This window comes from Lynx rufus, unplaced genomic scaffold, assembly GCF_022079265.1.
Source record: "Lynx rufus isolate CCGP_SWC_20201006 ecotype Redwood Valley unplaced genomic scaffold, mLynRuf1.p SCAF_4, whole genome shotgun sequence".
Classification (NCBI taxonomy): Eukaryota; Metazoa; Chordata; class Mammalia; order Carnivora; family Felidae; genus Lynx; species Lynx rufus.
The window spans coordinates 53,841,002-53,866,704 of NW_025814856.1; the positions used below are offsets into that span (position 1 = coordinate 53,841,002).

Here is a 25,703-nt window from a genome sequence, read left to right on the forward strand (position 1 = left end):
GTCCACTCTCGCCACTGTTATTCAACATAGTACTGGAAGTCTCAGCCTCAGCAATCAGACAACACAAAGGAATAAAAGGCATCCAAATCGGCCAGGAGGAGGTCAAACTTTCACTCTTCACAGATGGCATGATACGCTATATGTGTATCATTGGGAAAACCCAGAAGATTCCACAAAAAAAAACTGCTAGAACTGATCCATGAATTCAGCAAAGTGGCAGGATATAAAATCAATGCACAGAAATCAATTGCATTCCTATGCACCAACAATGAAGCAACAGAAAGAGAAATCAAGGAATCAATCCCATTTACAATTGCAAATACCTAGGAATAAATCTAACCAATGAGGTGAAAAATCTATACACTGAAAACTATAGAAAGCTTATGAAAGAAATTGAAGAAGGCACACACACACACAAAAGGAAAAATATTCCATGCTCCTGGATAGGAAGAACAAATATTGTTAAAATGTCAATACTACCCAAAGCAATCTACATATTCAATGCAATCCCTACCAAAATAACACCAGCATTCTTCACAGAGCTAGAACAAACAATCCTAAAATTTGTATGGAACCGAAAAGACCCTGAATAGCCAAAGCAATCTTGAAAAAGAAAACCAAAGCAGGAGGCATCACAATCCTGGACTTCAAGCTATATTACCAAGCTATAATCATCAAGACAGTATGGTACTGGCACAAAAACAGACACTCAGATCAATGGAACAGAATCGAGAACCCAGAAACAGACCCACAAACATATGGCCAACTAATCGTTGGCAAAGCAGGAAAAAATATCAAATGGAATAAAGACAGTCTCTTCTGCAAATGGTGCTGGGAAAACTGGACAGCGACATGCAGAAGAATGAACCTGGACCACTTTCTTACACCATACACAAAAATAAACTCTAAATGGTGAAACACCTAAATGTAAGATAGGCAGCCATCAAAATCCTCGAGGAGAAAGCAGGAAAACACCTCTTTGACCTCAGCCTCAGCAACTTCCTATTCAACACGTTTCCAGAGGCAAGGGAAACAAAAGCAAAAATGAACTATTGGGACCTCATCAGAATAAAAAGCTTCTGCACAGCAAAGGAAACAATCAGCAAAACTAAAAGGCAACCGACGTAATGGGAGAAGATATTTGCAAACGACACATCAGATAAAGGGTTAGTATCCAAAATCTATAAAGACTTTATCAAGCTCAACACCCATAAAACAAATGATCCAGTGAAGAAATGGGCAAAAGACATGAATAGACACTTCTCCAAAGAAGACAACCAGATGGCCAATCGGCACATGAAAAAATGTTCAACACCACTCATCATCAGGGAAATACAAATTAAAACCACAATGAGATACCACCTCACACCTGTCAGAATGGCTAACATTAACAACTCAGGCAACAACAGATGTTGGCAAGGATGCGGAGGAAGAGGATCCCTTTTGCACTGCTGGTGGGAATGCAAACGGGGGCAGCCACTCTGGAAAACAGTATGGGGGGTTCCTCAAAAAATTAAAAGTAGAACTACCCTACGACCCAGCAACTGCACTACCAGGTATTTTTCCAAGGGATACAGGTGTGCTGTTTGGAAGGGGCACATGCACCCCCATGTTTATAGCAGCACTATCAATAATAGCCAAAGTATGGAAAGAGCCCAAATGTCCATCAATGGATGAATGGATAAAGAAGACGTGGTATATACACAATGGAGTATTACTTAGCAATCAAAAAGAATGAAATCTTGCCATTTGTAACTACGTGGATGGAACTGGAGGGTATTATGCCAAGCGAAATTAGAGAAAAGACAAATATCATATGACTTCACTCATATGAGGACTTTAAGATACAAAACAGATGACCATAAGGGAAGGGAAGCAAAAGTAACATAAAAACAGGGAGGGGGACGAAACATAAGAGGCTCCTAAATATGGAGAACAAATAGAAGGTTACTGGAGGGGTTGTGGGAAGGGGGATGGGCTAAATGGGTAAGGGGAATTAAAGAATCTACTCCTGAAATCACTGTTGCACTATATGCTACCTAACTTGGATGTAAATTAAAAAATAAAAAAAATAAAAAGAACATAGGAGCTGATCTGAAGGAGGTCCCAATGGGAAGACCTAGAAAAATTTGAGCAACAAAATAAATAATAATAGTACTAGATTATAACCCAAAATATAAAATGAATTTACATTTGACCATGGATATGAATAAATAACTGGAAAAAAATACATGAAGGAAAAATCTCTTCCTTTCAGAAGAATTTCAATTAATAAATGTTGAAGGAAAGAGAAATAGAAAACTGCCATTTGGCAGCAATAATAGTAACAGAAAGATCCACCAGTGGATACTAAAATTAGTGGGTGAAAGTGTGCAAAGAAACAGGATATTTGCATAATGTCAAATGATCTCCTCCAAGATATTTATTAAGTACAATGTGCAAAATTTTCTAATTTATTAAGATTTATAAAAACTTAAATGTAAATTTACAAAATTATAAACTTATTAATTACAAAGAGAAACAGAGCGGGGCACCTGGGTTGCTCAGTTGGTTAAACCTCAGACACTTGATTTCGGCTCAGGTCCTGATTTAATGATTTGTGAAATTGAGCCCTGTGTCCTGCTATGAGCTGACAGCACAGAGCCTGCCTGGGATTCTCTCTCTCTCTTTCTCTCTCTCTCTCTCCCTTTCTTTCTCTGCCTCTCCCCCAGCTCACGCTCACTCTCTTTATCTCAAAATAAATAAATAAAAATTAAAAAACAACAACAATAAGAGAGAAACAGAGCAACTTTATAGTGGTAAAACCCAGTTTAATGATCACAGCTTAGCCAGATGATCAGGGTTAACATCACCAATCATAAGACATACGGACATAATGAAGCCCCTGATAAGATGAACCGAAAAGAGCATACATAACACTACATCTGTTGTGTTACATCTGCCCCAAAAATGCATAACATCAATTTAATCATGAGAAAACCTTAGACAAACCCAAATTGAGGGACATTCCATAAAATAACTGACCAATTCTCTTCCGGAGGGTGAACGTCATGAAAAACAAGAGAAAGAGGAACAGTCACCTGCTGGAGGACACTAAAGAGAGATGACAGCTAAATGTCATGTGGGAACCTGAATTGGATCCTGGAACTAGAAAAGAACATTCCTGGATAAATTAGTGAAATCCATGTAAGGTTTGGTTAATAGTGTTGTACCAATATTAATTTCCTCATTCTGATCGTTGTAACATGGTGATGTAAGGTCTAACATTAGGGGAAGATGAGAGGATACATGGAAACTCCATACTATTTTGTAACTTTTGGGGAGGGCTCCTCTTCTATTTTTTGGAAGAGTTTGAGGATTGGTATTAATTCTTCAAACGTTTGGTAGAATTCACCAGTGAAGGATCTGATCCTGGACATCTGTTTTTTGGGAGGTTTTTGATTACCGATTCAATCTCCTTACTAGTAATTGGTGTGTTCAAAGATTCTATTTTTTCATGATTGTCTTGGAAGGGTGCGTGTTTCTAGGAATTTATCCATTTATTCTAGGTTTCCAATTTGTTGGCATTCTTCTATGATCCTTTGTATTTCTGTGGTATCTGTTGTAACATCTCCTCTTTCATTTCTGATTTTATTTATTTGAGTCTTCTTTTTTTCTTGGTTGTTCTGGCTAAAAGTTTGTCAATTTTGTTTAGCTCCTCAGAGAAAACAATCAGAGAGATCAATGGTTTCATTGATCCTTTCTTTAAAAAAAATTTTTTTTTAATGTTTCTTTCTGAGAGAGAGAGTAAAGGCATGAGTGGGGGAGGGGCAGAGAGAGTAGGAGACACCAAACCGGAAGAGGTCTCTCAGGCTCCACACTGTCAGCACAGAGCCCGACACGGGGCTTGAACTCACTGTGAGATCCTGACCTGAGCTGAAGTCAGACACTTAACCCACTGAGCCACCCAGGCACCCCTCATTGATCCTTTCTATTGTCTTTTTTATTCTCTATTTCACTTATTTCTGTTCTGACCTTTATTATTTTCTTCTTTATATACGACTTTTTGGTAGGTTTAAAATTAATTCAAAATGTTTGTAGGGGATATACCCAAAACATTAGCCTCCAGAAAGATTTAAAAGAAAAGCATGAAGAAAAAAAGGTCAAATAACTCTAACCAAGATAAAACAGGCATCACTATATTTATCACAGACAAAATAGGCTTTAGGGCAAAAAGCATGATTTTGGAAAAAGATTATCAGTACAAAGGATAAAAGGAATACTTCCCCATGATGTATAATAATTTTAAATGTGTACACACCTAGTAATAATATAAAAATATAGTAAGCAAAAAAGAACAGATTTCCTAGAAGAAATTGAGAAATCAACTATTTAAAGTGGGAATTTGGGGGGTGACTGGGTGGCTCAGTTGGTTAAGTGTTGGACTTCAGCTCAGGTCATGATCTCGCAGTTTGTGAGTTGGAACCCCGCTCTTGTGTGGGTATGTCAAGGTAGATACATGCTTATTAGCTTTTATAAATATCACCAAGCAGTGTTCCATTGTAGCTGCATCAATTTAAAGCACCTACCAGCACCATATGAGAGTTCTATTTATTGCACATCCTTGGTAACACTTAATGTTGCCCATCCTTGTACACACCTATCACTTTGAACACCATCTCTGTGTGAAGACCTTCCCTTGATCTCTAACTCTGACCCAGTGCTCTCCCCCCATGCAAATAGTGTATCCAATTGTCAATATGACATCTTTCCTTGGATGCCTTGTGGGCATCTCCAAGACAACAGATCAATGCAAAGATCTTAAGTCCTCCTTCCTTGCAAAGGGTTCCTTCCCTTGATTCCCTCATCCTCATAAAAAGCATCACTATCTTCTCAGCTGCTCCAGCTAAACGCCTATAATTTCTCCTCCCTCTCATGTCCACATCCAATCCTTCAGCAAAGCTGCTACATTCCGTTTCTATAATACATTCAGGATCTGTCCGTTTCTTCCCACCTTCAACACTGCTCCTCTGATGCAGACCACTATTAATCATGACTGCACGACTGCTTAGCAGCCAGAGAGAGCTTTTTTTTTTTTTTTTTTTTTTTAAATTTTTTTTTTTTCACCGTTTATTTATTTTTGGGACAGAGAGAGACAGAGCATGAACGGGGGAGGGGCAGAGAGAGAGGGAGACACAGAATCGGAAACAGGCTCCAGGCTCCGAGCCATCAGCCCAGAGCCTGACGCGGGGCTCGAACTCACGGACCGTGAGATCGTGACCTGGCTGAAGTCGGACGCTTAACCGACTGCGCCACCCAGGCGCCCCTAGAGAGAGCTTTTTAAAAACATAAACCAGTCACCTCATCTCCTTGCTTAATACCTTCCAGTGGCTCCCTAGTGCTCCAACATAAAACCCACCTTCTCACCTTGGCCTGAAAGGCTGTGAATGATCTGGCCCCTAACCAGGTACCTCTCTGACCTCTCCTCTTCCAGTAGGGGAGTGAGCACGTTCCAGCCATTACCTTTTCTTTCTTTCTTTCTCTCTTTCTTTCTTTCTTTCTTTCTTTCTTTCTTTCTTTCTTTCTCTTTCTTTATTTCTTTCTTTCTTTCCCTTTCTTTCTTTCTTTCTTTCTTTCTTTCTTTCTTTCTTTCTCAATGTTTATTTTTGAGAGAAAAAAAAGAGCACATGTGAGCGGGGGTGGGGCAGAGAGAGAGGGACAGAGGGTCCAAAGTAGGTTCTGTGCTGACAGCAGAGAGCCCAATGCAGGGCTCAAATCCATGAACCACAAGACCTTGACCCGAGACAAAATCGAATGCTCAACCAACTAAGCCACCCAGGCACCCCAGTCATTGCCTTTTCTTAAATACATCCGGCTCATTCCTGCCTCAGAACCTTTGTCCTTACTGTTCCCTCTGTCTGATAAGCTCTTCCCTCAAATCTTTGCCCAGCTGTCTCCTTCCCATCTGTTTAGGTCTTAACCCAAATATCTCTTCCTCAAAAAGGTCTTCTCCAATCACCTTAGCTAAAGTTGCCCCTCCATACATCTCTATTCTCTCACCCCTTTGTCTTTTCTTTTTATTTTTTTTTTAAGATTTTTTAAAAGCAATCTCTACACCCAAAGTGGGACTCAAACTCACAATCCTGAGATCAGGAGTTACACATTCTACCGAATGAGCCAGCCAGGAGCCCCTATTTTCTGTATAGATCTTATTTTCCTGATGTGATCACTTACTTTTTTAATACTCATATGCTCCATTAGAATATAAGGTCTTCAAGGGTCAGGAGCTGTGTGTCTAGTCCCCTGCTATGTTCCTACTGTCTAGAACTGCATTTGCCCCTATGGTAGCCACTAGCCACAGGTAGCTAAATTTAAATTCAGGGGCACGTGGGTGGCTCAGTCAGTTAAGTGTCTGACTTTGGCTCAGGTCATGATCTCATGGTTCGTGAGTTCGGGTCCCGTGTTGGGCTCTGTGCTGGCAGCTCAGGGCCTGGACCTGCTTGGATTCTGTGTCTCCCTCTCTCTGCCCCTCCCCCGCTTGCACTCTGTCTCTCTCTGTCTCTCAAAAATAAACATTAAAAAAAATAAAAAATAAATTTAAATTCATTAAAAGTAAACAGTATTAAGAATTCAGTTCTTTAGTTACACTAGTGAGATTTCAAGTGCTCAAGAGCCACCTGTGGCTAATAGCTACCATAGTGGATAGTGCAGACAAAGAAAATTTCCAACATTCCAGAAAGTTCTGCTCTAGACAGCACTGTCCTAGAAACCAGCTACCCAATGAGCATATAATAAAATAAAGATATTTTGGGGGCACCTGGGTGGTTCAGTCGATTGAGCATCAGATTCTTTATTTCAGCTTGGTTCATGATCCCAGGGTTGTGGGATCAACCTCCACCTTGGGCTCCACAATGAATGTGGAGCCTGTTTGAGATTCTCCCTCTGCCCCTCCTCTCCACTGTTTGCATTTTCTTAAAAAAAAAAAAAGTATATATATATACATACATATACATACATATATATACATATATATATATATATAAAATTTATTTTGAGAGAGAAAGAGGGGAAGGGGGAAGCAGGGAAGGTGCAGGGAGAGAGGGAGAGAGAGAATCCCAAGGCTGTCAGCGTAGAGCCTAACAGGCTCACTCCCATGAACAATGGAGATCACAACCTGAGCCGAGATCAAGAGCCAGGGGCTCAACCGACAGAGCCACCCAGCTGCCCCCAAATATCTTTTTAATATCTCTATTAAAAAAGATATTTTTAATCCTTATCTTATGAGGGAGAAAAACATAGGTCAGAGAAGTTGTGTTATTATCCCAAGGCCACACAGCCAGGAAGCAACCTAGCAGAAATTTGAATGCAGTGTTGTTTTGCTCTGAAGCACATGCTACTCCCTTTCTTTCTTTCTTTCTTTTTTAAGTTTATTTATTTTGAGAGCAAGAGAGCATAAATGCGTGAGGAGCAGAGAGAGGGTGAGAGAGAGAGAGAGAGAGAGAGAGAATCCCAGGCAGGCTCTGCACCTCTAGTGCAGAGCCCCAAGGGGCCTATGGGGCCCTCGAACCCACAAACGCAGAGATCATGACCAGAGCCAAATTCGGATGCCCAACCAACTGAGCCACTGAGGTGCTCAGTTGAGCCTCCCTTTCTTGAGAGCCAGCAGCCTCCTGGCTGTTTAAAAAGGCACAGGGCTCTCTCGTACTCCTACATATCCTCCAACCCTGGGCTTGTACCTAACTGAAGAAGGCGTGGGCAGCTTCATTGAAGGATTGTTGCGCAAGGCATTGAAAGATTTAGGGTCTGTCCAGATTTCATCTCAGATCCATTGGCTGTTCCACACTTAGTAAGTCTCTACGCTTCTCTGGGTCTCAGCTGCATCTCTATAAAATGAAGAAACTTACCCTGTGACCTGAAGACTGGAGATAGCACGCAAGGGACCTGGTGACTAGGTACACTCTTCAGCTCCTGCCTGATTCTGAGGCAGGCCACATGAGGAGTAGGGTGGGGGTGGAAGTGCTTTGGTTGGTTTGACCCACAATAGCAGCTCTTGTTGCTTGAATGCCTACAGGTGAAAAAGCTGAGGCTCATAGACGTGAAGTAATTTGGCCAGGAGAATTGGGATCTGAACCTGAGACTCTCTGATCCCACGCGAGTGCCACGCAACCAGAGTCGGGACCCATAGGAATCAGGAGGAGTTTACCGGTGAAAGGTGGTGAGCTCCCCGTCTCTGAGGTGTGCAAGTCGGTCTGGGCCACGCACGGAGCAGTGGCTGGTGCCCGGGAGCAGACCATAGAGCCTCTCGCAGGCCCCTTTCCGCTTGCCGCGGCGGCCCCGGCCCAGGCGCGAGCGCAGCGCCACCAGGGCGGGGCGGGGGCTGCTATTTCTGTCCGGTGAGCGCAGCCCGCGCCGCGAGGCGGGGGAGGGGGCGCCCGCGCCGCCATATTCCCTCCCGCCGGCCGGCCCCGCGGCGTGCAGCCACCATGAGCACCGCCGCCTTCCACATCTCCAGTCTCCTGGAGAAGATGACGTCCAGCGACAAGGACTTCAGGTGCGTCCCGCTGCCCGGCCCCCAGTCTCTCCGCCTTCCACTGAAACCCGGGCCTTCTTCGCCTCCGGTCGCGCCGGCCCATCCCCCACGAGCGTGCAGCCCCTGCCCCTCTCCCCGCGTAAAGCTCCACCCCTCCCCTGACCCCCGCGTCCGCCTCCCCGGCTTCCCTGTTTCCCTCGTCGCTGCCCTGCCCTTTCTACAGTCCCAGCTTCATCTCCCACCGTGCGCGCTTCGACCCCTGCCACCGTCCCCTGGTCGGCGGAGCCCCGGCTCCGCCCCTCTGCACCTTTCCTCTGCCTCCTCTCCTCTGCCCAGCCCTCGTCTCTCCCCGTGGCTGATGCGCCCAGGCCCCCCGCTTCAACCCACGGTGAAGCCCTCAGCCCCTCCTTGGGCATCCCAGCGCCTGCCTCTTCTTCCTGGCACTGGAACTCAGTCCCTTGTCGGGCCCACGACCCGGGGAATGACTTTTCCATGGATACCCTCAGCACCGCCCTCTTCTCTTCAGAGTCATCCCAGGCCTCCTCCCTGCACTTCATCAGGGCATCTTCTCTCCTCCCCTCCCCTTCCAGGCTTGCTCTGACACAGCCCTAAGGAGGGGGCTGGGCTGAGTGGCTTTGCAGGCACTGGTAGGTGATGGTTGGGGTGGGGGCTTTTAGGGTTTGGGTGCCACTCCCCTTATCATTGTTCCCCTTTCGCCAGACATCTCTGAGCCACACAGGAACAGAGCTGAAAAGAAAGGAGGAAACCTCTCGTCCAACCCCCTCATCCTCAGGGGGAAACTGAGGCCCCTGGAGGCCAAAGGGATTGGCCCTGGTCACACAGCCAGTTCTGGACCCTGGGAGCTAAAAGGAGCCCACAGAGACCAACATAACCCACTTATTGAACATTCTGTCAGTTTATCCCCAGTTTACAGATAGGGAAATGGAGGCTCAGAGTCATGAAGGGGCTAGTCGCAGTCACAGGGCTATGAAGTGGAGGACGTGGGGTCCAAATCCAGGTCAGTCTTAAGCCAGAAACTGAGATCTCAGCAAGGCCATCTGATTCCAGCCCTCTGACAGGTGAGGAGATTGAGGCCCTGTTCTCCTGGTCTGGCTCCTGCCCTCTACTGACACCCAATCCTCAGCACCCCTCAAGTGCCTCTGAGTAGAGCTTTAGAACACAGTGCTGGATTCAGACCCTGGCCCCAGCCACTTACTGGCTGTGTGACTGGACTTCTGAGCCTCAATTTCTGTTTCTATAAGATGGGATGATAATAGAACCCACCTCAGAGGGTTGGTGTGTGTATGAAAAGAGTTAATAACATGTGCAATGCCTAGATTAGTGGCTGGCACCAGGTAAGTGTTTAATAAATCGTTACTTATGCACATCAGAAACCTGCCATGCCCTCTGCCCACTCTTTACTTGTAAACCCCACCCCCTTTCTTTCCTTCTTTCACCTGGCTCACCCCTACTCTTTTGTCACCTCTTTGGGATGCCTCCTGACACCCAGGCAGGGTTGGGCACCTCCCCTGGACTCCCACAGCGCCTTCCCCGCCCCATGTTTCTACTGCATCACTTCTAGCCCCTGTGCCAGGCCTGTGTGTTTCCTTTTTGCATCCCAGAGTCTGTTCGAGGTACACAGAAGGTGCTCAGTGAATGTTTTCTGGGTCCCAGGCTCCCTGCTGTGCTGTCCGGTGCAGTCTCAGTCAGTCCGCCCCTCTGCCTGGGTGGTATGATTGTCTTTCCTGTTCTTCAAAGGCTTGGCGAGGTGAAGTGACTTGCCCAAGGTCGCATAGTCGGCTAGTGGCCGAGGGGATTTGCACCACTGTCTCTTGGGCCCCAGGTCCAGTCTCCAAGAGAGGGAGTTGGCCCTGCCATCTAGAGCCAGAGAAGCCCTTTCAGTCTGCTCTGCCTGAGAACACTTAAAACCACCCAAGCATATGAGGATGGTGTCTATTTTTAAAGTCCAAATACCAGGAAGGCTGGGTCCTGCTGACCAACTGTCCAGGTGCCCATGTGGCAGAGTATTTCAGCTGAGTTGCCTCTAGGATTTCTCTGGAATGAAACTGAAACTGTGTCCTCTGGCTTCTGGAGGCAGGTGGCGACAGCAAGTGGGGGTCCCAGGCAGGGTGAAGGAAACCTTTGATCCATGTTGTCCCTCTTTGGGCAGGAGGCTGCTCAGTTCCCACTCAGACTCCAGCAGCCAGATGGATAAACTGGGGGGTCTTGCAGGAATTCCCAAATCATTTTTTGAAAACATAATAGTAATTGTTGAGGAGCCGGGAGACCTGACTGGTGGGCGGAGACTCTTCCCAACTTGCTGTGTGTCCTTGGACAGCTCCTACAGCCCCTCTGAGCCTGGTTTTCCCATCTGCCTCATGCGAAGAGCTGGTTGTCCTATTGAAACCTCCCAAGGATGTTATGAAGTGGAGCAAAGAATATTCCCCTTTCATAGGTGGGAAAAATGAGACTCTAGAGAGGGGTCAGTTGCTTAAGTTCACCTAGAATAAATGAAGCCAAACTTCAGTGCTAAAGCTCTTATCTACCAAATTACATGCTTTACATCCCCCACTGCCACCACCACATCCATGTACACAATACGGCTTTCTTTCTCTGTGAGCCGGGTATTTGCAGGAACTCGGGGGTGTTTGAAATGCTGAGGCATCTCTCGGAAGGGTTGGTTTCTGAGTTCGGGTTTCCACACGCTGCTTGGCTGTCAGGGGCTGGCTCTCTCCCTCCTTTCCCTCCTTCCCTCGCCCTGCCTCCCAGGCCCTCTCCAGAACTATTCTTTGCTGGGTCTGGAGTCCCAGGGATGAACACGATGGGCCCTTGTGAGTTCACAATCTAATGAGGAGACACACTGGTGACCAAGCTTGTAATGAAGTTTGAGGAGTGCTGTGATGAGGAGTGCAGAAATCTATCCAGGGGAGCCAAGCATGATTAGAGACTGTGGGTTGGGGATAGGGCACGGTGGTCAGAGGAGTCATCCCTGAGGCTGGGCCATTTGAGCTGGGCCCTTGACAGTCGAATAGGAGTTCAACAGAGAAGAAAGAGGGGGGGCAGGAGGCTCATCTTGGGCAAAGGAACACATTCCTTCAGTTTCCAGGGTGAGCTGGGTCACCATGAACTGCAGCAGAAATGCAGCTTAGAGATCCTGGCTGCCATCTCGGAATGTCCCCTCAGCCGGGCAGACCTAGGAATGCATGTGCCTACCCCACGCCTTGGCCTGGCTCAACTGCAAACCTTCTCCTTCATCTTACCTTGGCTGCATCTGCAATGAGGAGGCCCAGAGGTGGGCACAGTCAGTCCTGCCACTCCCTCCTGGCCTCCAGCCCAGCCTCCTTCCTTTCAGCAGCTTGAGGCTAATCCCAGCTGTTAAAAATAAACAGCAGTGACAAAGACCAGTGCCTTCCCGGTAACAGGGCGCTGGGGGCCTCCCCGTGACATCATGCAGCAGGTCTGAACCTGCAAAGATGAGGCTAGAATCCCGACTGTGATCAATTTTGCCACAGGAGGCTTGGGAGGGGTGGGGGAGGCTCTTGTTAACAGAGCAAGCTCAAGCCCAAAAGCAAGGCTGGTGTGAGGAGGCAGAGTGGCCTGGTGGGTCACCAAAAGCTGGAGGCTTTCTCTGGGGCTGCCACTGTCTGGCCCTGACTTTGCCGCATCTCTCCTTGCCGCTCTGGCCTTCTCCAGTCTGTCCTCATAAGTGCCTGCGGGAGCCAGTGAACAGGTGCAGTGGGCCTGGTGGGAACCTGGTGGACTGGAGAGAGTGTCCTACCTAATGAGGGCAGCCATGCCTTGACCGGCCAGTTATTGTCACCAGGGGATGTTGGCCCAGTTGTATCCAAATACTCTATTTTCAAGAGAATCTGGAAATCACAACTTTTACATCAACTTTCCCAGTTTCCCAAATGCTGATATTTCAGATTTTTGAAAAACATCTGCAAGGTGGACACAGCCGAGGGCTGCCAGCGTAAGGCTGCTCTGCCTTCTTAATCTTGGCAGGAGCAGTGCTCCATGATGCCCTTGCAGCCCCAGCTCATGGCCTTCCAACTCAAGACTCCCACTGCAGTTTTCATTCCCCGGGACACAGCATCAGGCTGCACAGATCTGCCCACCTGTGGGTGGGCAGCACTTGGCTCTGATGCCCACCCTGGACCAGGGAGCCATGGCTGTGGACTGGTCAGTTGTTGACACTAGTGTCTAAGATGTGCTTGTGGCCCATCAGCATGGCCTAGTGCAGTAGTTCTCAGGGTAGTGTCCCCACCCCCAGGAACTTGTTAGAGATGAAAATTCTTGGGCCCCGTCTCAGACCTGATCCCAGAAACCCTGGGGGTGGGGCCCAGCAGTGTCTAACAAGCCTTGTGGGTGATTCTGATGCCAGCTAGAGTTTGAGAACCACTGGTCTAAAGGCAGGGGCTGAGTGGGTTCTCTGAGGTGGGGGTGGGCAGGGCTAGCCCCACTCCACCTGTCTGGTAGAGAGGTGTGTGTTCGACCTTCTAGCGTGAATGAGAGGTGAATGATGTAACATGCCATTATAATGAAGTGCTACTTACTGAATGCTCATTGTATGCTAAGTCCATCACATACATTCTTTCATTTTAACTTCCATATAACCCTGCAAGGCAGGTGCTATTCTTATCCCCCCTTTTTTTTTCTGACAGGTAAACTAGGGCTCTGAGAGGTGAAGTGACATGCCCAAGTTCACATTTACATAAATGGCAGAAGCAGGAGCCACCAACCTCAAAGAACTCAGCATTTGGCCAGGGTGCTGTACCACTCATAGTCTGCCACCATGTGGCAGCTGGTGCCTTACACATGGGTCTCCTTGTAGCCCGACCATGCCTACAGTGCAGATAATCTACTTGCCCTTGAATCTTTGTATCAAGGTCTGCTTCTAGGGGAATGCTGAGATACCTCCCAAATTATTGGGGCCTGGAGCTGCTCAGTAATCCTCCTCTGCCCTCACGCCCAGGTTCATGGCCACCAGTGACCTGATGTCAGAGCTGCAGAAGGACTCCATCCAGCTGGACGAGGACAGCGAGCGCAAGGTGGTAAAGATGCTGCTCAGGCTCCTGGAGGACAAGAATGGCGAGGTGCAGAACCTGGCCGTCAAGTGGTGAGTTTTGGCCTCGGTATGGATGGGACAAGGCCAGGTGTGACAGAACCCCAGGGATCCCTGCCTCTTTGGGGTGCAGCTTCTGATAGAATAGTTGCTGAGCAGCTCTTGAAGCCCCAGAGGAGGTGGACAGTGCCGTGGTCTTGATTTCCCCAGAAGTCGACCCGGTGACAAGGATTCAAGTGTAAGTGTATTTGGGAAGTGATCTCAGAAAACTCCAGTAGGCGAATAGGGAAATGAGGTAGGGAAGGAAGAAAACCAATAAGGTGTGAAATATCAAGCAAGATACTGCTGTGGGCAGATGGAGCTTAACCCTACTGGGGGCCTTTGGGACACAGTTGTAGGGGACGCCCTGTGGAGTGTTCCACCCGCCAGCTGTCAAGTCCTGTTGAGGCTGTTCCCAAGGTAGCATGGAGGGTTATGTATTCCATGACGCCTCCAGCCAGAGAAAGCCCTGAGGTACAGATGCAGGTGCTGGCAGCTGGAAGGTCATGTTGGCATGCAGAAGAGTGGTGAGAGCTGAAGGGACAGGGGGCCCCAAAAGTCTTTGCCCTCGGCACTATGAGGTTACAGTCCTGAGACCGTGGAGAGTACCTTTAGAGCTAAAAAAGCAAGATGAGGTATGTGCAGGGCACACGTGTGTGTAGGTGGAGGATTGAGGAATGGCAGGGGTCAATGAGAATTGGGGCATTGCCTCTCGAACTCTGTGAGCTGAGCCCAGGCATTCTGGGTCATCTTAATGAATTTCAATTTGATCCTAAGAGCAGAGGGAATTCAGTAGAGTTTTATGCAGGAACATGACGTGGTCATGTTTGTCGTCTGGAAGCATCCCTCTGGCCATGCAGTAGCGATAAGATAGGGTGGATGGTGGTTTCCCAGTAGCAGAACCAGTAACACAGTAGCATGTGTTCGGTATGTAAATGCTTGGGCCCGTTGACTGAAGTGATAAAGTCATGAGAAGCCTGTTCTAAATGTAGGCTCATTGTGGGTGCCATGGCAGCTGGTAGGTAGAGACAGGTATGGATGCTGGGGACTCCGATACCACAAGCAGCGTTGCTCTTAGTGACAAAATTTTCTGAAACGGTGAACATCTCCTGGTAGTTTCCCAAAAAACCAAGTACAGTCTTCCTTTAATTTACCTACACAATTATATGCTTGGAAAATTTAGAGTCTATTAAAATAGTATAAAAAGTACTTTGTGTTTATATGTAAATTGAAAGTAGATTTTGGACTCAGATAATTATAGAAAGGTTTTATTTTTCCTATACGAATGCCCAGTGGGATGTTAGAACACATCCAGCAGGATGTGAAACGTTCTGTTTTGCAATATTGTCTTTCCCAGCCACCCCCCACCCCCAAAATAAAAGCCAGAAGCGACATCTTATTAGTTACAATGACCAAAAAAGGCCCCCATAAATTTCCAGAACACCCCTGAGGGCACTGCACCCCAATCAGGAACTATGGGAGGTGGAAACGGGAACCCTATGATTACTTAGATGGAGGAACTGATGGAGAAAAACATCAAGAGAGCCAGGGTTTGCAAACTGGTATGCATTGGAGTATCCTGGGACCCTTGTTGAAGCTATGTATTCCCCAGGGATTCATATTCAGGACTGGGAGGGGTGGGGAGAGGAGGCTGAGGTAGGCAGATGAGAGGGCAGCACCTGGGAATCTGCATTCTAATGAACACCAACATCTCAGAACCACTCATTTAGGTCAGAGGTTCTCAACCTTAATGGCACAGTAGAATCACCTAGGGAATTAAAAAAAAAAAAAAAAGATAAAACAAACAAAAAAAAACCCTGCCAACGTCCAGGCCACACCTGAAAACCAATTAACTCAGATTCTCTGGGGCTAGCACCCAGGTGACAATTTTTTAAAGGTCCCAGGTGATGGCAATGCACAGTTAAGGCTGAGAACTGGTATGTCTAGTGTAGCTATTTTTAAAATTCAATGTGGATTCAAATCACCTGGGGCCTTTGTTGAAATGCAGATTCTGGTTCAGTAGCCCTAGGGTAGGACCTGAGATTCTGCGTCTCTGACAAGTTCCGGGTGATGCTGGTGACACTCATGATGCTGATCTGTGACTACAATAGGCAAAGCAATGCTCTAAGGCAGAGGTTCTCGGAAGTGTGGTCCCTGGACCACCAGTATCAGCATCTACTGAGAACTTACTAGAAATGTAAATTTTCAGGCCCCATCTAGACCTTCTGAATCTGAACATCTGGGGTGGGCCCAGAAGTCAGTTTTAACAAGTCCTTCAGTAGATTCTCATACACGCTCAAGTTTGAGAACTACTGCTCTCAGGCATTCCTTGGTTTCCAGCTGAGGTTACTGGGTTCACTGGTTTGGCCATACACTGAGATGCAAAACCCAGGAGGTGGTGCAGGTTTGGGAGGTGCCAGGAATGATGTTGGCAGAGCAATAGGGTGCCTCTCCTTCTGGCAAAATAGGGAGTCCCCTGTCGATCTGGAGCCTTTTCCTCAGCACATGTGGCCCTGTGGGCCTGAGGGGACCCTAAGGAGCAGCGTGACTCAGGCTGAGCCTGGGGCTTTTGGACCCCATCCCTCCCTCTCTCCCTACTCAGCCTGGGTCCTCTGGTGGGCAAAGTGAAGGAGTACCAGGTGGAGACCATCGTGGATGCCCTCTGTGCCAACATGCGGTCAGATAAGGAGCAGCTCCGAGACATCGCTGGCATCGGCCTCAAGACTGTCCTGTCGGAGCTCCCCCCTGCAGCCACAGGTACCCAGGCCCCAGAGATTAGGCACTATCATCATTTGTGCTACTTTACAGTTAAGAAACTGAGGCTCAGAGAGTTGAAGGGATTTACCTAAAACCAGCCAGCTAGTAGGTGGCAGAGAATTCAGACCCAGCTCTGTTTAACTTCATGGCTCTGTGTCAGGAATGCTTTAGCTTCGAGTAACAAAATCTAATGACAGCTTGAAGAAGTACAGCGTTGCTTTTCTCACATAATTCTGGAGAGATCAGCCATTCCACTTTTGTAGCAATTCATTTAGCAGGTCAATTAGGACAGGGTGAGGTCTCTGCCTGTGTCTTTTGTCTTTCATAAGGAAAGCACATGTTTCTCCAGAAGCCCTCAGAAGTCTTCTACCTATAGCTCACTGGCCAAAACATGGTCACTTGGCCCCTGCTAAGAGCAAGAGCATTTAGGAAAGGAGCTTCTCCTGCCTCCTTAGTTAGAAGGTAGAAGGCAGAGGGGTTGGATATGGGGTGAATCAGCCAACAGGTCAGCCATCAATTCAGCTTCCTTAGCCAACCCCCTTTAGTTCTTTCAGACTCTGGGTCAAACCTTGGACCACGTAGGGTCAGCAGGATTCTCAGGAATGTGAGCTCAGGAACATAATGACAGCAAAGGCTGACCAGAGGTGGAAGCCAGCCCTAGCCTCACTGTGCTATGCTTTTGCTCCGTGCAGGCTCTGGCCTGGCTACCAACGTGTGCCGGAAGATCACCGGTCAGCTCACCAGTGCCATTGCCCAGCAAGAGGATGTGGCTGTGCAGTTGGAAGCCCTGGACATCCTCTCTGACATGCTGAGCAGGTACAGGAGGCCACCCTGGGCAAGGAGGACCGGGAGAGGGTGGCGAGGGGACAGAGAGGGACTCAAATCCACAGAGCCGGCACTCACTGCACACCATGCTCTGTGCTTGGGGTCCCTTACTTGTCCTGGCAGCCCTAGGAAGGAGAACTCCTTCGTCTCAATTCTGTAGTCTCTGTCTCTGCCCAAAGTCACTGTCAGCACCAAGGTAACAGTAAATGGCAGAACCTGGGGTTGAATTCAGGTCTCTCCAAGCCCTGAAGCCTGTATATGTTCATCCTCTCTCTCACCCCTTTCTTTCTCTTTTTCTTCTTTGGGGTGATATAGCTGAGCCTTTGTTTGTTTATTTATTTTTAATTTACATCCAAGTTGGTTAGCATATAGTGCAATTATGATTTCAGGAGTAGATTCCAGTGATTCATCTCCTATGTATAACACCCAGTGCTAACCCCAAGTGTCTTCCTTAATGCTCCTTACCCATTTAGCCCCTCCTCCCACCCACAACCCCTCTAGCAACCCTCAGTTTGTTCTCTGTATTTAAGAGTCTGTTTTGTCCCCCTCCTTCTTTTTATATTATTTTTGCTTCCCTTCCCTTATGTTCATCTGTTTTGTATCTTAAAGTCCTCATATGAGTGAAGTCATATGATATTTGTCTTTCTCTGACTAATTTTATTTAGCATAATACCCTCTAGTTCCATTCACATAGTTGCAAATGGCAAGATTTCATTCTTTTTGATTGCCGAGTAACACTCCATTGTGTGTGTGTGTGTATATATATATATATATATACACACCACATCTTTACCATTCCCCCATCATTGGACATTTGGGCTCTTTCCATACTTTGGCTATTATTGATAGTGCTGCTATAAACATGGGGTTGCATGTGCCCCTTTGAAACAGCACACCTGTATCCCTTGGAAAAATACCTAGTAGTGCAGTTGCTGGGTCGTAGGGTAGTTCTACTTTTAATTTTTTGAGGAATCCCCACACTGTTTTCCGGAGTGGCGGCCCCAGTTTGCATTCCCATCAGTAGTGCAAAAGGGATCCTCTTTCTCCGCATCCTCGCCAACATCTGTTGTTGCCTGAGTTGTTAATGTTAGCCATTCTGACAGGTGTGAGGTGGTATCTCATTGTGGTTTTGATTTGTATTTCCCTGATGATGAGAGATGTTGAGCATTTTTTCATGTGCCGGTTGGCCATCTGGATGTCTTCTTTGGAGAAGTGTCTATTCATGTCTTCTGCCCATTTCTTCACTGGATCATTTGTTTTTTGGGTGTTGAGTTGGATAAGTTCTTTAAAGATTTTGGATTCTAACCCTGTATCTGATGTGTTGTTTGTAAATATCGTCTCCCATTCCGTTGGTTGCCTTTTAGTTTTGCTGATTGTTTCCTTTGCTGTGCAGAAGCTTTTTATTTTGATGAGGTCCCAATAGTTCATTTTTGCTTTTGTTTCCCTTGCCTCCAGAAACATGTTGAGTAAGAAGTTGCTGCGGCCGAGGTCAAAGAGGTGTTTGCCTGCTTTCTTCTCTAGGATTTTGATGGCTTCCTGTCTTACATTTTAGGTCTTTCATCTGTTTTGAGTTTATTTTTGTGTATGGTGTAAGAAAGTGGTCCAGGTTCATTTTTCATGTCTCTGTCCAGTTTTCCCAGCACCACTTGCTGAAAAGACTATCTTTACTCCATTGGATATTCTTTTCTGCTTTGTCAAAGATTAGTTGGCCATATGTTTGTGGGTCTATTTCTGGGATCTCTGTTCTGTTCCATTGATCTGAGTGTCTATTTTTGTTGGGCCTGTATTTTAAATTGTATTGCACATTTTAAAACCATTCATTCACCCTTTAAGACTTGAGCACCTACTCCACGACCCAGAAAAATGTCAGGTGCTGAACTGGTACTGGGAATGTGGAGATGGAGGAGTCTGGGGCACTCCTAGGAAGGAGTTCACAGACACATAAACTAAGGGGAGTAAGAATAACAGTAAGGAAAAGAGCAGAGTCTTTAGGAGCTCAGAGGAGGAGCCCCTAACCTGGATGGGGGTAGGGAACCTTCCTAGAGAGGGTCCTGCTAGCTGAGCCTTCAAGGATGGGCAGGACTTGTCCAGTATTGGGTGGGCATAAAGGGGACTCTGGTAGGGGAGACTGCCTTCGGCCCAGAGGCTGGAGAAGACATAGGGTCCTGGGGGTTGTGCAACATAGGTGTGGCGCTCGGGTGTAATGTGGAGAGGGCTGGGCAAGAGCTTAGATCACACTGAATGTGTGAGGAGTGGAGTGGTGGTCAGGGCAGGGGTCCAGGAATGCCTTGTGTATATTTGTGTGCTTCAGACTCCTCTTCCTGTCTGCAGTGTGCATGGTGGATGGGAGGGGTTGAATGGGCAAGGATACTGGTTAGGAGGCTTCTGCAGGCAGGTGAACTCAGGTTGTATTTAGTAGATAGACTCCACAGGGAAATAGACTTGGAGTGGGTCAGGGGCAAAGACTCAAAGATGACACCCAGGCGTTTGGCTTTACTAAGTGGGAGCCCAGACATAGGGCCATTGGCTGTGGTGGGGTGCACTCGGAACAAGGAGCAGGTGTGTGGGGAAGAAGGTGATGGATTCATTTGGGCATGTTGAATCTGAAGTGCCTGGGAGGCACCCACTCAACCAAAGACTCGATGAGGGCAGGCCCTAGGCTCACCTGAGCTCCCAGCACAGGCCCTATGACATTGTAGGTGAACAAATAAATAAATGAAATCCAGCGAGCTGGCCTGGATATGAGAGCGTGAGGTCAATGTGCTTGTGTGGAGTGAGAGAAGAAAAGGTCTCAGGATATGTGTGGGACAGAAAATGCACAGGCCTGTTTGGAGGTGAGGATAGAAGCTGCTGAAGTGAGCAGGGGCTGTATTCTACCTGCGCATTCTCTGGTTTTGCCTCTTGCCTTGATCTCAGAGCTCAGCTTATCCAAAGGGCACTGGAGAGCCATTGAAGGAGTTAGGCAGAGGAGTGACCAGGTCAGAGGTAGGTTTTAGACCACTGTGATCTCAGTAAAGGGGATGGACGGTCAGGGTATTTGGAGAGTGTGCCTAGAGGCAAAGCCCAGACTCCCAAGGAAATCAGCCTCACTGGAGACACCCAGACTCTATTACCATCAGGCCTTCTCCCCAGGCTGGCAACCTGGACATCTGGATTCAACTCCTGGCCTTGTATTTCTTGGCTGAGTGGTGTTGAGAAAGTCCCTCCCCTCTCCTTCTCTTGTGTAGTAAGAATAATTACTCCACACAGTTGCAGGGCGCCTTTCCTTATACCAAGGCCCATTGGGTTGTCATAATTCTGGCGAGGAGGTCAGGAGAGGATTGGGGGAAGGAGAGCTGCCTGGCCCAGGTTGCCCTCTGGGTGGGCCCCGTCCGACGTCCCCTCCGACTCCCCAGGTTGGGCGCCCCTCTGGGTGCCTTCCATGCCAGCCTCCTGCACTGTCTGCTGCCGCAGCTGAGCAGCCCACGCCTGGCCGTGCGCAAGCGGGCAGTCGGGGCACTCGGCCACCTGGCGGCCGCCTGCAGCACCGACCTCTTCGTGGAGCTCGCTGACCACCTGCTGGATCGGCTGCCCGGCCCGCGTGCGCCCGCCAGCCCCGCCGCGATCCGCACTCTTATCCAGTGTTTGGGTAGCGTCGGCCGACAGGCAGGCCACCGTCTCGGTAAGGGGGTGGAGCCCCTCTGTAAGGGGGCGGGGCCGAAGTGGGGAGATGCCGCGGGGCCTGGGGCGGACTGCAGCCTAGGTAAGGGGGTGTGGCTCAGGCAGCGTCGGAACTGGGGAGAGGGGTGGGGCCGGAGTGTCAGCCACCTCCTAGGTAAGGGAGCATGGCTAACATCTCAAAGGGGGAGGGCGGAGCTTGAGAGGCAGTGGGTGGGCCCTGAGCTCCACATGCTTCTGAGCCTTACCTACCAGTTATGAGTCTCCCGGGTAATTGTAAATCATGCCACCAAACTTAAATACAATGTGTTCTATCGTCCTACTTTGACAGATATGCTATAGTAACAATCTATAAGCTGGGTTTGAATTTTTAAAAATTTTTGTTGGGGGATAAGGTACATACAGTAAACTGCACTATCTAAAGTGTACAATTAGGTGTGTTTTGACCTATGTGTACAGCTGTGAAATTACTACAGCAATAAAAGTACAGAACATTTCCATCACCCCCCAAAGTTTCTCTGTGCCCTTTTCCAGTCTGACCCTCCCTCTGCCCCACTCCAGGCAAGCACTGATCTGCTTTCTGTCACCAGAGGTTAGCTTTATAGAAATGGAATCCTTCAGTTGGGGTTGAATTCATCTTCAAGCACGTCAGAGTTCTGTGCTGGAACAAGGCAGTGTGGGTAGAGTTGGCCACGGTCTACCCCTCCTTCCTCTCTGGCTCTCTCACTCCAGGGGACTTTATGAACACACATGGGGAACACAGGCTGAAGTCCGTGCTCTGTCCACATCCTCTCTCAAACAACAGCTACCTGTTGGTCACTCTTGGGAGTATGAACCCAAGAAGGATGTCTGCACAGGGTCAGACTAGGGTTCATGGTCAATTGGGCAGGAAAATGAGAAAGGGTGTGACTGGAGAAGGGCTGGGACAGAACCCTTTAAAGAGGTGGGCACCTCTTGCCTGGTGCATAAGGACAGTGCCTGCATTTCTGTTTTTCCCACCCAGGGCTACAACCTAGTGCAGGAAATAAGAGGAGGGCATGAATAATAGTTTCAACAACAGATGCTACTTGAGTGCCTCCCCTGTGCCAAGACTTAGGTGGAGCTCTTTATCTGCAACATGTCATTAATCTTCACAAAATCTCTGCCTGGTAGGCATTGCTGTCCCTACTGGGAAGATGAGTAGATGAAGCTCAGAGAAGTGTTGTGCTGTGTCCAAGGTTGCATAGGTCATAGGTGGCAGAGACAAGGCTAGAACCCACATCTGCTCAACTCTGAAGCTGCTGAGTTGAGTTTGCAGTGGCCAGGGCTGCAGGTGCAGGGACTAGCTGAGTGCTGTGGGCTGAGGGAGCCTGGGGATGGGTCTGGCCTGCCCTCAGTGATGCACCTGGCTTTCTAGGGGCCCACCTGGACCGCCTGATGCCCCTGGTGGAGGAATTCTGCAACCTGGATGACGATGAGCTCCGGGAGTCCTGCCTCCAGGCCTTTGAGGCCTTCCTGAGGAAGTAGGTGCAGTACAGGTGCCAGGAGAGGGGGGCCCACAGTTTCTTTGGGAAGTTGGTGGGGAAGGGGTGGGACAGGATGCTGGCCTCAAAGCACTAAGATCTCAGGACTCACCACTGGGCCCACCTGCTACCCTGTCCTGCCTGTCCAGCAGAGCCTCCCCACTCCCACCCCAACAGATGCCCCAAGGAGATGGGTCCTCATGTGCCCAATGTGACCAGCCTCTGCCTCCAGTACATGAAGCATGACCCCAACTATAACTACGACAGTGACGAGGATGAAGAGCAGATGGAGACAGAAGACAATGAATTCAGTGAACAAGGTGGGTGGCCAACTGGTCACTGAGGCTAGAAGGCGGAAATGGGTGCAGCTTTCCTGGGACACCCCCTCGGCCCCCCAGCCAGAGACAAGGCCACATCTGGCACCTCCACCGTGGTCTTAAGCCTTCCTCAGTCTCTAGCCCTGACCTCCATAATCTGGATTCCACAGGCTCCCACCCTCTGCACAGATTAAGGTAATGATAGTAATTGCTGTCATTTATTGAGCATCTGCTGGTGTGCTGAGCATTTTCATTTCATGGTCATTCTAATAACCCTAGAAAACCAGGTGTTTATTATTATCCCCATTTAAAAAAATTTTTTTAACGTTTATTTATTATTGAGAGACAGAGAGAGACAGAGCATGAGCATAGGAGGGGCAGAGAGAGGAGGAGACACAGAATCTGAAGGAGGTTCCAGGCTCTGAGCTGTCAGCACAGAGCCCGTTGCGGGGCTCAAACTCACAACCCAGCAAAATCATGACCTGAGCCGAAGTCAGACGCTCAACCAACTAAGCCACCCAGGTGCCTCTTATTATCCCCATTTTTTAGACAAGGAAACCCAGACTTAGAGTAGAGATTTGCCTGCGATAACACAGCTAGGAAGTGGCAAAACTGGGCTTGCAGTCTCCACCTGTATGCTGCCATATCTGTACCTGCTTAGTAACAGTTTCTAAGAGATGAAGCTTTCACCCAGCAGAGTGAAACTCTAGTAGTGGAATGATAGGTACTGGCAGGGGGAGAGAGATACCTGGATGGGGAATGGACGCAGTGGCTTTTTTCCGTTCGTGCCCATGGTCCTAGCTGTCACTCAGACTGATGGCCCTGGGCCGGTAGGGCATTGATGGAGGCAAAGGACTTAGGGCCTGATCTCACTCAGGGTGAGATGGGATGGTAGGAGACAAGGTTGGACAGGCGTTTTGAAGCCCAAATGCCAAGCCAGGGAGGTTGAGCATTTTCTTGTCAGTAGCAGGAAGCTATGGATTTTTCTTCCTGGGTGGCATAGGGTGGAGATAACAAACAACGATCCATCCGAGGATATCTGCAGTGCTGATAGGACACATCCATGGGACCATCCACATGGCCCACTATGGCTTCTCCAGATGTCAGTGCTCTGAAAGTCTGAGTCATCTGCAGAGTGGCACGGATAGAAAGAACACACTGGGTCTGTGTGTGTTACACACTAACTGTCCCTAGTTAGGACTGTCCCCTTCTTAGCCTCATGTGTGTCTCTCCAGATGTATGGGTGGACCTCGTGGGCCTGAATCTTAGCTCTATTGTTTCCTAGCTGTGTGTCCTCAGGAGAGTCTCTCACCCTCTCTGAGCCTTATTCTTGTCATCTATAAAATGGGGCTCAAGGCACCCTCATTCCTGAGGTGTGGTAAAGTACTTGATGAGGTCTGTACTTGGAGAGTAGAAAGCTTGAAGAGTAGAAAGTCACACAAACACAGCTTTTCCTTGTTAGTAGTCCTGCTTGGAGGCCAGAATCCGGACTTGAGAGGCTGGGGCCAGAGGTGGCGGAAGTGAGGAGGCCAAAGGGAGGCCTTGTCAACTGTCGTTTCTGGAATCCCAACAAGTGAAACATCACACAGCCGGTTCTGAAACCAAAGGATGGGTTTTGTGCCCCAAATGGATTGTCTTAAACCCTCACTGATGACTTGGAAGTTAGTTTTGTCCCTCATGTAGGCAAAACAATGAAGGGTCTGGACACAAAGGGAGGATTCTGGTTTAACTCCAACTGTATCCCTGCTCATGTAACTTGGGGTGAGCCATTCCCCCCTAGTTTCCACATTTCTACAGGGGCGAAATAATCCTTGTCTTACAAGATGGTTGTGAGGCTCAGATGAGGTTGTGGATCTGAAGTGCTTGGCACCACCTTTGGCACGCAGTAGGTGTTCACTAAATGGCAGGTAACATTCCTAATAGTGTGTAAATCAAAATTGAAAGATGAAACAGTCCTGACTCCCTCCTCCCTCCCCCCTCTCTTGTCACTTCCCCATCCTGCGAGACAGCCTGAGTGGGGCCAGGACACATGGGTGTTCTGTTCATGCCCCAGAGAGTGAGGACGAGTACAGTGATGATGATGACATGAGCTGGAAGGTGCGCCGGGCAGCGGCCAAGTGCATGGCCGCCTTGATCGGCTCTCGGCCCGACCTGCTGTCTGACTTCCACTGCACCCTGGCGCCTGCACTCATCCACCGCTTCAAGGAACGCGAGGAGAATGTCAAGGCTGACGTCTTCGGGGCTTACATTGTGTTGCTGCGGCAGACACGGCCCCCAAAGGGGTGGCTGGAGGCCATGGAGGAGCCCACCCAAACAGGCAGCAACCTGCATATGCTGCGTGGCCAGGTGGGCATGCCTCCTCCTGTCTCCCATCCTTGCTCCTGCACTCATGACTCACCCTCCCACCTGCTCACCCTTCCATCCCTCCACCACCGCACCATCTGTCCACCCAGTAAGATGTGCGCACTGAGCACCCACTGTGTGTCTGGCCCTGTGTTAGGTGCTGAGTATAGTGGGGAGCATGGCAGGTGAAGGCCTGGCCCCTGAACCACACAGGGTAGGGGCAGATAGACAACCCAAATAGGGCTTCCAACCCCCTAAGAAGAAGTTTCAGTTTTATTCTAAGAGCCTAGAAGCCACAGGAGGGGAATTACAGGATCCCATTCCCATTTGAAGGAGCTCACTCTGGTTGCTGTGTGGGAAATGAATTGTAACAGGGAGGGAAAGAATAGATGCTGGAGGCCAACAGGAGGCTGTTGCTGCTGTCCAGGTGAAAGGAATGGCACTTCGGGCTGGGGGTAGGGGCAAGAGGAGTGGTCATACTGGAGGAGTAGTATTTGGGTCTTGATGTCAAATTGGATGTGAAGGCTGAGGGACAAGAAGGTGTCTATGTGAGTTCCAGGGTCTGGCTAAAACATGGGCTGCAGTTCCTTGACCTGGTGGAGAAGGGAATATCTAGAGTTCTGTTCTGGACATTTAAGGTTCCAGGTCCTCGGATGCCCACGTTGAGGTCAGACAGGCAGTTAGCACAC

General features: G+C 48.4%; 1 protein-coding gene across 1 annotated transcript in view; it reads left to right on the forward strand.

Annotated features, from left to right (window-relative positions):
- Window positions 1–8,462: 8,462 nt before the first annotated feature.
- Window positions 8,463–25,703, forward strand: part of CAND2 (cullin associated and neddylation dissociated 2 (putative)) — a 32,639-nt gene continuing 15,398 nt past the window's right edge. Inside the window, exons 1-8 of the mRNA XM_047097128.1 lie at window positions 8,463–8,530; window positions 13,485–13,628; window positions 16,216–16,370; window positions 17,063–17,186; window positions 20,591–20,856; window positions 22,249–22,354; window positions 22,532–22,674; window positions 24,725–25,017. Coding sequence (XP_046953084.1) covers window positions 8,463–8,530; window positions 13,485–13,628; window positions 16,216–16,370; window positions 17,063–17,186; window positions 20,591–20,856; window positions 22,249–22,354; window positions 22,532–22,674; window positions 24,725–25,017 — 1,299 coding nt within the window. The remainder of the gene's footprint in view (window positions 8,531–13,484; window positions 13,629–16,215; window positions 16,371–17,062; window positions 17,187–20,590; window positions 20,857–22,248; window positions 22,355–22,531; window positions 22,675–24,724; window positions 25,018–25,703) is intronic.